The following is a 16,617-nucleotide window of genomic DNA, read 5'->3' as shown; positions in this document are numbered from 1 at the left end:
AGCTCCATCGTACAGACCCCAGCTCCTTCATACTCACCCTAGCCCCCTCGTACTGACCCCGGCTCCCTCATACTGACCCCAGCTCCCTCGTACTGACCCTGGCTCACTCGTACTGACCCCAACCCCCTCGTACTGCCCCCGGCTCCCTCGTACAGACCTCAGCTCCTTCATACTTACCCTAGTCCCCTCATACTGACCCCAGCTCCATCGTACAGACCCCAGCTCCTTCATACTCACCCTAGCCCCCTCGTACTGACCCCGGCTCCCTCATACTGACCCCAGCTCCCTCGTACTGACCCTGGCTCACTCGTACTGACCCCAACCCCCTCGTACTGCCCCCGGCTCCCTCGTACAGACCTCAGCTCCTTCATACTTACGCTAGTCCCCTCATACTGACCCCAGCTCCATCGTACAGACCCCAGCTCCTTCATACTCACCCTAGCCCCCTCGTACTGACCCCGGCTCCCTCATACTTACCCCAGCCCCCTCGTACTGACTCTAGTCCCCTCGTACAGACCCCAGCACCTCCATACTCACCCTAGCCCCCTCGTACTGACCCCGGCTCCATCGTACAGACCCCAGCTCCTTCATACTCACCCTAGTCCCCTCATACTGACCCCGGCTCCCTCATACTGACCCCAGCCCCCTCGTACTGACTCTAGTCCCCTCGTACAGACCCCAGCACCTCCATACTCACCCTAGCCCCCTCGTACTGACTCTAGTCCCATATGCTGTCCATACCTGAGTATTTTGTGTGTTAGACTATATAACATTAGCTGGTCCATCAATCTCCTTTTCCTCTATTGGTGCCCATATATATTGTTATCCACTCGTCCGACTTGTATGACTCTGTTCCCAACTCGGTGTCATAAATGGATGACCAGAATGAACAGATGTAGTTGTCAGGTAGAAGATGGAAGCATCAAAACGGCTGAGCAGATTTTCATTCTGAACACAAATCCAATCTCATCCTGGATGACCATCGCTCGTCTGTAGGAGCAACTCTTGACCAACATGTCAGACCAAGCGTTAGTCTCCTGTCCTCAGTAGATGCTGCGTACAATTTTTGGGGTAACTTCTCCCCTCTATGCAGATTACTGTACCTGGGTTCTGGTGTTAGTGCCAAGTGGTCCTCACTAATTCTACTGGGCTCCACTCCATGACGATGAAGGATCTAGTGACCCACGAGTCTCCACTTATGTACTGTTTCATCTCACTTTCTTTGAACTCTTTTCTAGTAGACAAACAACAGTATATAAATGGTGTGAGCTCTGTCCATGTGTCATATAAGAAGACTTTGGTTTTATAGACAGATTTCTCACCTCCTGCCCGAGGCCACATAGATGCTGTATTGTATATATAGTGGGACGGAGATGTATTTCATGTTTCAGTGTGTGTGGTGCATGCAAGAATTTGGTGTTTGAATATTTTTCCCACACTTTGTAAATTATTTAATTTATAAGGAAACAGGGATCTAACACAGACAGGTTCTCCTGGTTTCTTTGTGCAGGTTGCAGAAGACAAGTGTTTGTACCTTTCCTGTCTTTTTGTTTGTAAAGAATTTTTTCTGTGTGTTGACACTGGAGGAGGCCCCTGATCCCGGCCTTCCGACTCTCCGGAGGAATTAAACGTCTCTTTCCACTGTCCGGCACTGGTGGATTTCTGCCGCTTCTCCTTGTATTGAACACAAACGGCCTTGCCTGGTTTCCTTGCTCTGGTTTCATGGGAAATACATGAGAAATGGGACAAGCACTTTGGCTCTAAAACGCCAAACACCTCAGGAAGTAAAACCAAGAAACACAATATGGCAGCGTGCAGCATGCGCCACCTGCGTATGATATATGTCAATTTTCAGGATGACGACTGCAAAACTGGAAGAAATGTGATTGAAATATTTTTGGGGGAAAAAGGTTATTTGTAGGTTAGCTTTGTTTGTGCAGAATGTGTGATTTGTGGATAGAGACTGGGGGGGGGGGGGATTGTACGCCCGCAGCCAGGAAATGTTGTCCTGTTAATAATGGGATGCTGACAGTGGCACTTTTAAGTAAAATAAAACATTGAAAATGGATTTGTGTCTGTTCTGTTATATTCACAGGTGATACAACAAGACCTTGGGCTGCTCCAACTCTGTGTGTTAGTATTAAACTAGGACTTAATGCTTCCAAGATACATTAGACATTTATCTTTAAATTACGGACATAAACCTAAATCTCAGTCTTTATCTTAACCCTTAAATGTGCCCAAACCCTTAAACGTAAACCATAGATGTAAGAAACTGTAACAGCAGCCTAAATCCTACCTGTAACCTTAGCTGAAGTCCACCAGGTCTCCGATCGTCCCCCATAATTCTACTAATGTTTAGATTTTGGAAAACTTTGTGCTGGACTCCAGACTCGACAAGGTCACATACATGTATCTATGTCCTTTCCTGACATACCCCCACCCCAAAATATATGTGATGAAAATAAATTGTGGAAAATAAACTATATTTGAATTTTACAACAAATATAGCTGATCCCAAACCTACAATAAGACACCGGTGGCCCAATATCTATCTGCTCACGCCCAGCCCCCTCCCCGCTGACCCCCACCCTAAGGATTTGTGCACATGGGTAACTTGCATCTGTCTGTTGTAATGTAACGTCACCCATCTAGATGTAATATGTACACCTCATAACTCGTAGTATCCCTTCTACACACGTGTGCTCTCCCTGCAAACACGTATGTGCTCCCTGTACACCTATGTCTTCTCCCTGCAGACACGTATGTTCTCCCTGTACACCTATGTCTTCTCTCTGTACACACGTATGTTCTCCCTGTACACCTATGTCTTCTCCCTGCAAACACATATGTGCTCCCTGTACACCTATGTCTTGTCCCTGCAGACACGTATGTTCTCCCTGTACACCTATGTCTTGTCCCTGCAGACACGTATGTTCTCCCTGTACACCTATGTCTTCTCTCTTTACACACAAGACCCTGCCAGGTACAGGGTGGGGTAAATTTCTGGGGTTGCACAAATTATTATTTTAAAGTTTTGTTGGAAAGAAACATGAGTGTATTTTTTTGTTATACTTGCTCATTTTACCTATAAAGTCCCATAAAATGCAAATATGTTTATTCCACAATGAGGGAGCCTCTCTCACGACACAAAAACAATATAAAATCTGCTTGGATAGGGACTAAACCCTCCGGTCATTAAGTAGTTAGAGATAAAATGATAAGGAAGTTCCATTAGGGATCTGTAGACACACCCCCTTGACACCATAAGCCCCGCCCATCATATGACCACACCCATCATTATGTCACACCTTGGCCTATTATGTTTTAGAGTAGAATATAGTTCCGCAGGGCTACACAATGTCCCCCCACCTCACGCTGTGCAGGGACCACGTTGCCCCCTAAACCCTGCTGCCCCTAGGCACAGGCCTAGTCTGGGCAAACTGCAGAACGTCCGGTGGTTTATTTCCAGCTGTCACAGCCAGGAAAATATATTTACATGAATTCTGCAGTCATTACTGACAAGACGACAAGTAGCGTCATACAAATTTTATATAAAGAAAATTATACAAATAATTATTCCACACAATACATTACATCTTATACCGTGGAGGCAATGTGAGTATCTCGTATATCTCCTACTCTGTGCGGACCAAGAGATCAAACTACACTCAGTCTTTAACTTATTTATACTGCACTATGGCCGACCTCATAAATATCTGCATAAATATTTCCACATCTTGGCTGAATTCAAAGTAACTTAAATATTTGTCCTGTACGGAAACACTTCTATTATATTCTGCTTTCTGCATGTCCTGCACATCAGGAACTGCACTGTTTTAGCAGAACTAAGAGAAAATAAGTTCCCACAGTACAATTTCGGTCAAGGCATGGAAACATTTACCTTTATATTTGTGCATTTCAGAACAAAATTTTTATATTAACATTTTGCTGTTCCCATTAAAGGATCACTAATATGAATCAGAAATGAAGATAACTGATATATATGATTATTATTATTATGTGCAGCGTATGTAATGGTTGTAGGTGTATTTCTACTAAAATGCCTGATAGCAGAGAACAATAGCTGTACTTGTAATGAGCCGCGGCGGCTTCAGGCACCGCCGAGACTCGTTTCCTCTGGTGCCCTCGCGTCCCGGCCGTCGTCAGGACGACCGCTCCAGCGAACACCAGGCTTCAGAGCAGACTCCAGGTTTTGTGGTGCTGGCTGTTGGGGTTCCTAACAGTAATCTGCTATATGTAAAATGCAGGGTTTGGGTTTGTGGGGGCAAAAAACTTGTGCCAATAAATTGCAGTCAGATTATGTCATGTCTGAGACCCCCAACCTGATCTACTGGGGGGTCCCAGTGGACGTCGGCCGGATGATCTGCGGCAGCGCTGAGGCGCTCGTCATCATCAGCTATTTATATAGCGCCACTAATTCCGCAGCGCTGTACAGAGAACTCACATCAGTCCCTGCCCCATGTGAGTGAGTTCTCTGTACAGCGCTGCGTAATTAGTGGCGCTATATAAATAATTGTTGATGATATATATATTGTGTATGCTACAAAATACCTTTACTTGGATTGCTTTGCATTACAGATAAGTGATCCTTTACATGTACATATGATATATGTGATTCGTTCTTCCTGTAACATGGAACAGACACATTCTCTGTAAAATTTATTTATAAAATGTTGTGAAGTTTCTTAGTAGCAGAATAGCACTAGTGACCCCAGTCCTGGCTCAGTATCCGGGCCAGTGCAACACTAGGCCGTTGCGCCCCTTGCGAAAGTCTGGCTTTGTGGTGTCACTCCGCGTCTCCACAGATACCAGCCGCCGCCTCCCGCGCACCTTCATCTGGATGCAGTCCGTCACCTTCACTGACAGCTCCCGATGCTCCCTGTGGGGAATGAGAAACACAGAATGATCACTACTGGGAGTACACACATGTCACAAACATTCTGCACTGCATGTATGTTACATACAATGTGTACCCTGAGCTATACCGGTCACCACCCCAGTGGATGGACGGAGGCTCATATTGGCTTATTCAACACAGTGGGGGACATTTATAGAATCCGGTATAAAGAAAAAGCTTGTGTTCCCCACAGCAGATTCTACCTATTAATTGCACTTTCGAAAATTAAAGCAAACATCTGACTTGTCGCTGTGGCCACTATTGATGTCTTTGCACTAGTTTTCAGAAACTAGTGACATCACTGAGAGTGCAGCCTATCCAGTCACTAGGAACCAGTGACATCACTGAGAGTGCAGCCTATCCAGTCACTGGGGACCAGTGACATCACTGAGAGTGCAGCCTATCCAGTCACTAGGAACCAGTGACATCACTGAGAGTGCAGCCTATCCATTCACTAGGAACCCGTGACATCACTGAGAGTGCAGCCTATCCAGTCACTAGGAGCCAGTGACATCACCTAGAGTGCAGCCTATCCAGTCACTAGGAGCCAGTGACATCACCGAGAGTGCAGCCTATCCAGTCACTAGGAACCAGTGACATCACTGAGAGTGCAGCCTATCCAGTCACTAGGAACCAGTGACATCACTGAGAGTGCAGCCTATCCAGTCACTAGGAACCAGTGACATCACTGAGAGTGCAGCCTATCTAGACACTAGGAACCAGTGACATCACTGAGAGTGCAGCCTATCCAGTCGCTAGGAACCAGTGACATCACTGAGAGTGCAGCCTATCCAGTCGCTAGGAACCAGTGACATCGCTGAGAATGCAGCCTATCCAGTCACTAGGAACCAGTGACATCACTGAGAATGCAGCCTCTCCAGTCACTAGGAACCAGTGACATCACTGAGAGTGCAGCCTATCCAGTCGCTAGGAACCAGTGACATCGCTGAGAATGCAGCCTATCCAGTCACTAGGAACCAGTGACATCACTGAGAATGCAGCCTCTCCAGTCACTAGGAACCAGTGACATCACTGAGAGTGCAGCCTATCCAGTCACTAGGAACCAGTGACATCACTGAGTGTGCAGCCTATCCAGTCACTAGGAACCAGTGACATCACTGAGAGTGCAGCCTCTCCAGTCGCTAGGAACCAGTGACATCACTGAGAGTGCAGCCTATCCAGTCACTAGGAACCAGTGACATCACTGAGAGTGCAGCCTATCCAGTCACTAGGAACCAGTGACATCACTGAGAATGCAACCTATCCAGTCACTAGGAACCAGTGACATCACTGAGAGTGCAGCCTATCCAGTCGCTAGGAACCAGTGACATCGCTGAGAATGCAGCCTATCCAGTCACTAGGAACCAGTGACATCACTGAGAATGCAGCCTATCCATTCACTAGGAACCAGTGACATCACTGAGAGTGCAGCCTATCCAGTCACTAGGAACCAGTGACATCACTGAGAATGCAGCCTATCCAGTCACTAGGAACCAGTGACATCACTGAGAGTGCAGCCTATCCAGTCACTAGGAACCAGTGACATCACTGAGAGTGCAGCCTATCTAGACACTAGGAACCAGTGACATCACTGAGAGTGCAGCCTATCCAGTCGCTAGGAACCAGTGACATCACTGAGAGTGCAGCCTATCCAGTCGCTAGGAACCAGTGACATCGCTGAGAATGCAGCCTATCCAGTCACTAGGAACCAGTGACATCACTGAGAATGCAGCCTCTCCAGTCACTAGGAACCAGTGACATCACTGAGAGTGCAGCCTATCCAGTCGCTAGGAACCAGTGACATCGCTGAGAATGCAGCCTATCCAGTCACTAGGAACCAGTGACATCACTGAGAATGCAGCCTCTCCAGTCACTAGGAACCAGTGACATCACTGAGAGTGCAGCCTATCCAGTCACTAGGAACCAGTGACATCACTGAGTGTGCAGCCTATCCAGTCACTAGGAACCAGTGACATCACTGAGAGTGCAGCCTCTCCAGTCGCTAGGAACCAGTGACATCACTGAGAGTGCAGCCTATCCAGTCACTAGGAACCAGTGACATCACTGAGAGTGCAGCCTATCCAGTCACTAGGAACCAGTGACATCACTGAGAATGCAACCTATCCAGTCACTAGGAACCAGTGACATCACTGAGAGTGCAGCCTATCCAGTCGCTAGGAACCAGTGACATCGCTGAGAATGCAGCCTATCCAGTCACTAGGAACCAGTGACATCACTGAGAATGCAGCCTATCCATTCACTAGGAACCAGTGACATCACTGAGAGTGCAGCCTATCCAGTCACTAGGAACCAGTGACATCACTGAGAATGCAGCCTATCCAGTCACTAGGAACCAGTGACATCACTGAGAGTGCAGCCTATCCAGTCACTAGGAACCAGTGACATCACTGAGAGTGCAGCCTATCCAGTCGCTAGGAACCAGTGACATCACTGAGAATGCAGCCTATCCATTCACTAGGAACCAGTGACATCACTGAGAATGCAGCCTATCCAGTCACTAGGAACCAGTGACATCACTGAGAGTGCAGCCTATCCAGTCACTAGGAACCAGTGACATCACTGAGAGTGCAGCCTATCCAGTCACTAGGAACCAGTGACATCACTGAGCGTGCAGCCTATCTAGTCACTAGGAACCAGTGACATCACTGAGAGTGCAGCCTATCCAGTCACTAGGAACCAGTGACATCACTGAGTGCAGCCTATCCAGTCGCTAGGAACCAGTGACATCACTGAGAATGCAGCCTATCCAGTCACTAGGAACCAGTGACATCACTGAGAATGCAGCCTATCCAGTCGCTAGGAACCAGTGACATCACTGAGCGTGCAGCCTATCCAGTCGCTAGGAACCAGTGACATCACTGAGAATGCAGCCTATCCAGTCACTAGGAACCAGTGATCAGTGTCATAGTGAATGGATATGCTAAATATTGTTGTCCACAATGGCTGCCACCATTGTATGTATCTGACTGGACCACTGTAAATCCAATGTAAGGCTTATTTTTTGTGAAAATAACACACAATCTTTAACTCCAGAGCGGCCAATGAGATGACGACTTTGATGGATGTAAAGCAGTAATGAAATCTCAGATCTACTTTAACATATTATGTACATCTCTCCCTATTTATGTAAAGTGCACATTAGTGATATTCAGTCAGTGGGGACAATAGTGTGAGGGGAGCTCTAGTGATTAGGTCTGTTCAGGACAACGTGTGACCAATGTTTTACCCGTCAGTCAGATCTCTTTGTGTCTGACCATCTGCTGAGGAGACCTCTCGCTGACCGGTGACCCTCAGGTCAGTGGGTACAAGAGACCTGCGCTGACCATCTGGCCCGGTCATACTGGTATTATTCTTACTATCGCCTCATAGAACCGGTATTTCAGGGGATAGATCTGTCACATATAAACTTATCTTTATTAGGAAACAAACTGCAACATACTTTACAGATCAGTCCTCTCTGTACTACAGGGAACTGACGGCTATTAGTTCCTCAGACAGCTCCTCTTATCAACTTATTGACAGCAGATGCTTATGTGAGTTAATTAAATAGGGATCAACTTCTGCTTACTGAATAATCAATCGAAGGGGCGTAAGTAGACATTCCTGGGCCACATAGCGTCATTTTGTAAGGGCGCCCAAGCACAAACCTCAGCTGCCCGCCCACTGCGCAACTCTCACCTGCTGTTGTTTTTTCCCGCCCTCCCGTCATTTCACACAGGGCTCCACGTTTGTGGGACACCACGAAACGCAGCTGGCGACATTTGTCACATGACCGAGACACGTGATGTCATACACATAGAACCATGGTTGTGAAATAATATGGATTATATTTGGGAAGTTGTGTCTGGGGAAGGGGGGGGGGATTACTCTATCACGGGGTGGTTATTACATGACTGCAATATATTTTAGACATTTGATACAACTTTTATGTGCCACATATTGGGGCGTGGCCACAGCTAAATGGGGGACTGGTCACAGATGGCCCTGGTGGAATTTGCTCATGGTTAACTAAATGAGGTCCTAGTCATATTGCTGTCATGAACAAGAGGAGGGGCATAGGCCAGCGCAGTGGGTGGGGTTACAGGTGCCTGGCAGCTCCACGAGAGAGAGACACGAGGTTCCCAGGTGCCTCATCACGTGATTGGTTTTCCTAGTACAGCTGCCTCATTGTTTTACAGTGATCTTACAGGAGGGTTTGTGTACCTGTAACACGTCTACCCCTGGGGTACCAAAGGCAGATTTAAGGGGTACCTCTACCTGTTCCATTAAACTACAAACAGTTTTTTATATTCAATCAATAAAACATGCTCATTTACAAACATATTGACATAGGGTGCAGCTTGGTTTACAGTGATAGGAGTGAGGTGTACCTGGGTAAAAGGAGAGCAGACAGGTGATATTTCAATAATATAAGTAAGAACTTTATATAAAACTGTATAGTAGCCCTGCCTTGTCTATCCTGTCACCTATAGGCTGTGATGTAAGGATAGTGTATATGTAGCACTGGCTACAAGGCATCTCCTCCATAATCTGCTGTAATCTCCGCATTAGATGATTCTTGACAACAGCACCTAATGTACAGCAGTGACCCTGCTCTCCCTGCACTAATAATACAGATACAACAGACATGAGGAGGAGATACAGACAGCACAGGAGATATAACTCCCAGGACCAGGGCTGTTGGTTTATGATATCACGTCCTGTGCCCGGGGGTATGACCTGGCACTCACAGGGCACATGGAGAGGACAGTGATCCGTTAATGGCAAGCACGAGGGGGGCCGAGCAATGAAACAAAGGCCTCTAACAGACGGGCCTGCGTGCCACAGATTGCTAATGGACGGTAATTGATTGCATTAGAGAATATACTATTTATAACAAGCTGCAGCTCTGGCTAATCTGATGCTCACCGCCCGGATCTATCTGCCGGAAGCACGTTCATCTCACAAAGTGTCTTTAGGACGAGGCTGCAGGAACATTATCAGTGGCTTAATGTAGGGAGAGGTGCAGAGAGATGAAGACTCTACAGTCACTGATAGAAGATTGTGTTTCCAATGATTACTTCACACCCTGGACCATTAGGATCCATCTAATTCCAACTTTGCACAAAACACACTTTGGGGTATATTTACTAAACTACGGGTTTGAAAAAGTGGAGATGTTGCCTATAGCAACCAATCAGCTTCTAGCTGTCATTCTGTAGAATACACTAAATAAATGACAGCTAGAATCTGATTGGTTGCTATAGGCAACATCTCCACTTTTGCAAACCCGTAGTTTAGTAGATATCCCCCTTTTTGCCTGTATAGATCTGACATAATCTGCATTTCAGTCTGGATAAGGGTCAGATCCGGATGCAGTAAGAGAGCTCAGAGTATTTCCAGGGACAGAAGTGAAGGCACAGTATCGTAGAGTATTATAGTACTGACTAGCGGTTATGTTACTCCAGCATTATACAACAAGGTAGAGTAATTACCAGCTTTGGGGTCATGGGTTCGATTTCACCCAATGTCCTATCTATGTGGAGTTTCTGCGTTCTCCCCGTGTTTGTGGAGTCATCTTCGTGTGCTCCGGTTTCATTCCACACTCTAAAATCATACTGGCAGCTTTTAGCTCCTTAATATGGGATATTAGATTGTAAGCTCCAGTGGTGCACTGGTGTGAACATACATTTGTGATTTGCCGTCCGGGAGGGGAGATCTCAGTGCCGAGTAACGTGGACGTGACCATGCGAATTGCACCATCAAGCCCCAGGATGATGTGAGTCGCTGTGAATCACGTCACTAAGAAAGAGGGTGAGATGGGGGAGCTTACGCTGCTCTCCCAGCAATCACAGAAATTGTGGGCAACTATGGGTGTGACTCTTATTGTACAGCTCCACACATTATGTTGGTGCTATATAAATATTAAGGATGTTGGACCGCGTATTAGTGAGAGTTGTGGCAATGTTATGGTCGGATAAAGACGATGAGGATCTTATTACTGTCATGAAGCGACAGACATGGTCTCAGGTGCTGTAGAATTGGGGAAATTTTATCTGGTGACCAAAACATAGAAAGTGACACGAACCACAGAGCTTACAATCTAGTGAGGCACTGATGAAGTGCCGATGAAGGTGTGTGGGATATAAAACTGGACCCACAGAACGGTTCCCTCTGAGCTGAACGATCTGGGAGTGAGAGAGTTAAATCATCCTGAGAATCGAGAGGTTCAGTCTGTTCTCTACCAGCGTTCAGAATAGATTTTCCGGCTTCAAATCGTCTACTTCAGCATCACTCAGCTTCCAGGGAGCCATGGCTGACGTTTTATGTTTATTATTAATAACTGACCTTAATATAGCGCACACAGTCTTACACAGCATTAGTCAGGCAGTGTTCAGTGGGTCAACCCCATTTACAGAGAGCGCTGGATGATGAATTCACAAAGCATTAACAACAGTAGAACCAGCAATCAGAACAACGTGTCTTTTAAATTGTGAGTTTATAAAACACATAAATATATATATATATATATATATATATATATATATATATAATGACATTAAGTCTATGTACTGCTCACCAGATGATATCAGGAAGAGTCAGGCTACAGATTCCCAGCAGATGACGAGACAGTCTTATTTGCAAATTGCATAAAAAACTAAATAAATAGTATCTGTCTGACTCTATACATACAATTCCACTGTATGGGGTAAAGGAGGTGTTTGGGGGAGGGAGGGGGTCTAACCTCCAACCCCCCCCACATAGTTAAGCTTCACTGTACACCCTTGGCTCATGCAGACTCACATCACCCGTTCCTCCCGGCCTGAGCAATGCGGCCTTTACTTCATATTGCTGTTATGGATTCATTCAACATCATCATAATCATATGTGTTATATTGCAGTGCTCTCTCTGTCTCTCTCTTTCTCTTTCTGTATCTCTCTGTCTCTGTCGCTTTCTTTCTGCCCCTCTCTCTCTATGTCTCTCTGTCTCATTGTGTGTGTGTGTGTGTGTGTGTGTGTCTCTCTCTCTATCTGTGTCCCTCACTCTTTCCATCTGTCTTTCTGTCTCTCTGTCCCTCTCTCTCCCTTTGTCTATCTGTCTCTCTCTCTCTGTCTTTATCTCTCTCTGTCTCCCTCTCTTTCTCTCTCTCTGTTTTACTCTCTCTGTCTCTCTCTATTTCTCGCTCTCTGTCCCTCTCTCTCTGTCTCTCTCTCTCTGTCCCTCTCTCTCTCTGTCTCTCTCTATTTCTCTCTCTCTCTCTGTCCCTCTCTCTCTCTCTCTCTCTCTGTTCCTCTCTCTCTCTGTCTCTCTCTCTCTTTGTCTCTCTCTCTCTGTCTCAGCCTTCAGTTTATTTACCCCCTGTCTTTGTGACATGTCGCAGAGCTACAGACTAATCTGGAATCCTGGTTAATAAAACACAGAAGATAATAGAATAACACTTGAAATCAACGTGACGGTGGGCAAGGAACATGTCGCCATCTGCCCGTCACCCCCCATCCTCCCCCTGGTCTCTGCCACTTCTCATGTGAAATATTTATAGGACTCCGACAGAACTGGGGCGAGGGGCCCTGACTGCCGCCTGGTAATGGGGGCACAGACAATGCAGGGAGAGGGTGACCCGGAGAGGAGAATGGGTTCATCTGACAGTTATAACAACACTGCTATTATCTCATTCATAAAAATCATTTTATTTGTAATCAAAAAAAAAATGAAGTTTTTTCTTCCAGGATGTAACAGGCAACGGAGGGCTGGAAAACTATAGCCCGGAAAGACTGGACTCAGCAGCTTATTTTAAAGGGAATAAAAGGACTTGATATTTGTATCAGTTCCGAACTGGCAGAGATGGGGGTCTTATCCTATTCTATTACAGGGGACGCAGTGACACTTCAGTGGCAAAATCTGTCGCATGTAATATAGACTTGGAGGTATATTACTAAACTGCGGGTTTGAAAAAGTGGAGATATTGCCTATAGCAACCAATCAGATTCTAGCTGTCATTTTATAGAATGCACAAAATAAATGATAATTAGAATGTGATTGGTTGCTATAGGCAACATCTCCACTTTTTTAAACCCACAGTTTAGTAAATATACCCCCTGATGAACCCTCACTCTTATTAATTAATTTAAGCCAAAACTGAGGTTTAACCAGGCAGTGTTTTAGGAGAAAAACACAAATTATTTATTTAATGGGGGTCTGGTTACAGTGGAGGTTGGAGGATGTGACGATTCCGCATTCACAGTGCGTCTCACCGAACACCTGGGCGCACTTGAAGTCTGCGGAGCGTTTCCTGACAGCATGAAGGGGGCGAGGACCTTGTATGTACATGGGTGGGTAGCTGCGGCGTTCTGAGCTGTCATCATAAATCAGGTCCACGGGGGGTGGGGAGAACATCCAGATACCCCAAACAACTCACAGTGATGGGGTTAAGGTGCAGAGTCAGTTTATAATCGGTGATTTCTGACATCACAAATCTCTGAAAATAATGTTATTTCAGACAGAAATATATCATCTATTTTAATGTTTAATTGTATTATAATAAAATTACACATTGCTAATATATATGGAAACTCTCCAAACTTCTGTTGTGTTCAACACTTTAGTGGTGAAAGCTGCTATCGGGGTTTGTTCAGATTTGTGTTTAATATGTAGTTTTCATGCTGATTTCACATTGATTTCTATGAAACAAGTGGGATTGGGTTTAGTAAAACAATAGTCATTTCAAATGATTTTATAGAAAACAAGTTCACTGGAAAAACATAAATGACACAATTTAAAGAATAAACGTGGGTGTAATAAAATTGACAAAAACAATGGTAAATTGTATAAGATAAATGTATGAACTTCATTTCACATCAAAATGCAATTAACACCACAGTTTTCCTACATCAGTGTGACAGGAGCCTCAAATAACTGCTCTGTGCTGCTGGGGACCCTGCTCCTTCTACAACCCTGCTCCTTCCCTTAGATTGTACGCTCCTCTGAGCAGGGCCATCTCTCCTCCTGTTTCCACCACTTCTAACTCTGCTCTCCAGCTACTTAGCCCTCCTCCTCGAGGGTCCTCCACCCCACGTCCACTCTCCCTCCTCCCCCCTGGGGGTCTCCCTGTCTTCCGCGCCCTCCTTCTTGGGCCCCGTCGTTTGCGGATCCTCCCTCCCCCTTCCCCCCCCCTCTAGCTGTGCATTGAGCGTACTGAGTTGCTGTGTTTACTGTACTGTGCTGTCTCCCATTGTATTGTGATTTTGTTTGTCTCTGTACGGCGCTGCGGATGCCTTGTGGCGCCTTATAAATAAATATTAATAATATTAATAATAATAATAATATAACTCTCAGTCTGTGGCTTCCTGCTGCCTCCATTCCCCTCCTCACATCACGTCACTGCCCCTGTCACATGCAGCCCTGTCCTCACTAACACATCACTAATCTCCTGATATACTCTGTGCTGCTGGGGAACCTGCTCCTTCCACTATATAACTCTCAGTCTGTGACTTCCTGCTGCCTCCATTCCCCTCCTCACATCATGTCACTGCCCCTGTCACATGCAGCCTTGTCCTCACTAACACATCACTCATCTCCTGATATACTCTGTGCAGCTGGGGACCCTGCTCCTTCCACTATATAACTCTCAGTCTGTGACTTCCTGCTGCCTCCATTCCCCTCCTCACATCATGTCACTGCCCCTGTCACATGCAGCCCTGTCCTCACTGACACATCCCTCATCTCCTGATATACTCTGTGCTGCTGAGGGACCCTGCTCTTCCCACCATATAGCTGAACTGATAAGAATGCAGCAGATTAAACCAGTAACTGAAGCACAATGTATCTATTTCCTAGCGATCTGATTGGCTGCCTCCACTGTCATTATAAATGTTTGTAAACTAGCAGAGTTTGGTGTTATAAGATAATAAATGATCCTGAGATCGGTGTCAGTCGTAGAGGACACGAAAGTTTGGGCAACGTGACGTCTCTGCATCCAGTTTAATGACCACAGAACAGCACTTTGTCCAGGATGATGATAGAAGCGATCGCTGCCTCTGAGCTGATACCTGCGGGAGACCTCGTGCTCCTGATATTCTGCCGCACAACTAAAATTAGAGCATTTCAGGGGCCGAGTTCTGAGACGATGAATCTTCATTCTCACAGATTTATCGGGTGGCAGATACAGTGACAGGTGTCATCGCTCACGGTGAGGTGGGTGTACGGGGGGAGAGGGGCTTCATGTTATGAACATCGCCTGCACCCCGGGCTGGGGGGTTGCTATGGTAATGGTCGAGGTGGAGGCATCTCAGCAGCTCCCACCTGAGACACCTCGGCTCATAGACATGTATGTGAGGGGTTTCCTTACAACAACGAGCAGGCAGGAGCTGGAGAGAAGGATTACTGTACACTCGGAGCTGAGATTCACTAACAGTCTCTTAGGAGATGTCGTGAATATCAGCAGCTTGAAGATGATACATTACTGGTTTGAAAGAGACAGTAATGAGATCGCTGGTTCTGGTGTCGCTGCAGATGAAGTCGCCTTTAGTTCACTTTATCACAGACAACCGTCATTCACTGTCAGGGAACATTGTAATAACAGTGTAAGCAATTGGTACTAAGCATCTGGAAAGTGCTACAAAAAAGACTACTCCATCTGCACATGAAAAGGGGAACAGTCTTAGATAGAGACATTGTGTCATTCAATATACAGTTTCCATCATGCTGTAGTTCATTCTAAGAAGGCAGCTTGGAGGCTTCCACTGGTGTTAGCAATGGAAATATGCGAATCATTAAGGTTATCTATGCTGAGTAACCTGTTACACACATTAGATATATTATCCTTTTATAAGTCCCCCACACACTACCACATGAGGAAAAGATAACAGCACTCTACTTTTTGCTTAAATCGTTATCACCCCGTGTAAGATGTTGCTGAAACATTGTATCTGAGTGTTACCACTGAGCCGGATTTACTCTGCAGAATTCTGTTGTCACCACAGTGAGAAAACCCATTCAAGCAAAAAGTACATTTTATTCTCATTGTACAGAAGATGATATAAACATACTACCCTGCCCAGTACCCGTACCACGGGCAGCTCCAGCACCAGTACCAAGGACAGACCCAGCACCAGTACCAAGAACAGACCCAGCACCAGTACCAAGGACAGACCCAGCACCAGTACCACGAACAGCTCCAGCGCTAGTACCAAGGACAGCTCCAGCACCAGTACCAAGGACAGGTCCAACACCCATACCACGGGCAGCTCCAGCATCAGTACCAAGGACAGACCCAGTACCCGTATACCGGGCAGCTCCAGCACCAATACCATGGACAAATCCAGCACCAGTACCGAAGACAGATCCAGCACCCATATCACGGACAGACCCAGCACCAGTACCAAGGACAGACCCAGCACCAGTATCAAGGACAGACCCAGCACCAGTACCCATATCACGGGCAGCTCCAGCACCAATACCATGGACAGATCCAGCACCAGTACCAAGGACAGATCCAGCACCAGTACCAAGGACAGACCCAGCACCAGTATCAAGGACAGACCCAGCACCAGTACCCATATCACGGGCAGCTCCAGCACCAATACCATGGACAGATCCAGCACCAGTACCAAGGACAGACCCAGCACCAGTATCAAGGACAGACCCAGCACCAGTACCCATATCACGGGCAGCTCCAGCACCAATACCATGGACAGAT

The 16,617-nt window shown here is 46.3% G+C and overlaps 1 protein-coding gene and 1 long non-coding RNA gene across 3 annotated transcripts in view; one reads left to right on the top strand and one right to left on the bottom strand.

Moving 5' to 3' along the window:
* LOC142159370 (uncharacterized) overlaps nucleotides 1-2,066 on the top strand; it is a 28,080-nt gene extending 26,014 nt beyond the window's left edge. Inside the window, exon 3 of the long non-coding RNA XR_012692944.1 lies at nucleotides 1,511-2,066. This is a non-coding gene — a long non-coding RNA (uncharacterized LOC142159370). The remainder of the gene's footprint in view (nucleotides 1-1,510) is intronic.
* Nucleotides 2,067-4,357: 2,291 nt separating this feature from the next.
* LOC142159363 (unconventional myosin-Ig-like) overlaps nucleotides 4,358-16,617 on the bottom strand; it is a 135,152-nt gene continuing 122,892 nt past the window's right edge. For both annotated transcript variants that reach the window (XM_075214182.1, XM_075214181.1), the window contains exon 23: nucleotides 4,358-4,903. In XM_075214182.1, coding sequence (XP_075070283.1) covers nucleotides 4,747-4,903 — 157 coding nt within the window. In that variant the 3' untranslated portion in view covers nucleotides 4,358-4,746. The remainder of the gene's footprint in view (nucleotides 4,904-16,617) is intronic.

The sequence above is a fragment of the Mixophyes fleayi genome, chromosome 5 (assembly GCF_038048845.1).
Source record: "Mixophyes fleayi isolate aMixFle1 chromosome 5, aMixFle1.hap1, whole genome shotgun sequence".
Classification (NCBI taxonomy): domain Eukaryota; kingdom Metazoa; phylum Chordata; class Amphibia; order Anura; family Limnodynastidae; genus Mixophyes; species Mixophyes fleayi.
The sequence above is the reverse complement of the archived record's forward strand: the minus strand, read 5'-3'. Positions and strand labels throughout refer to the sequence as shown.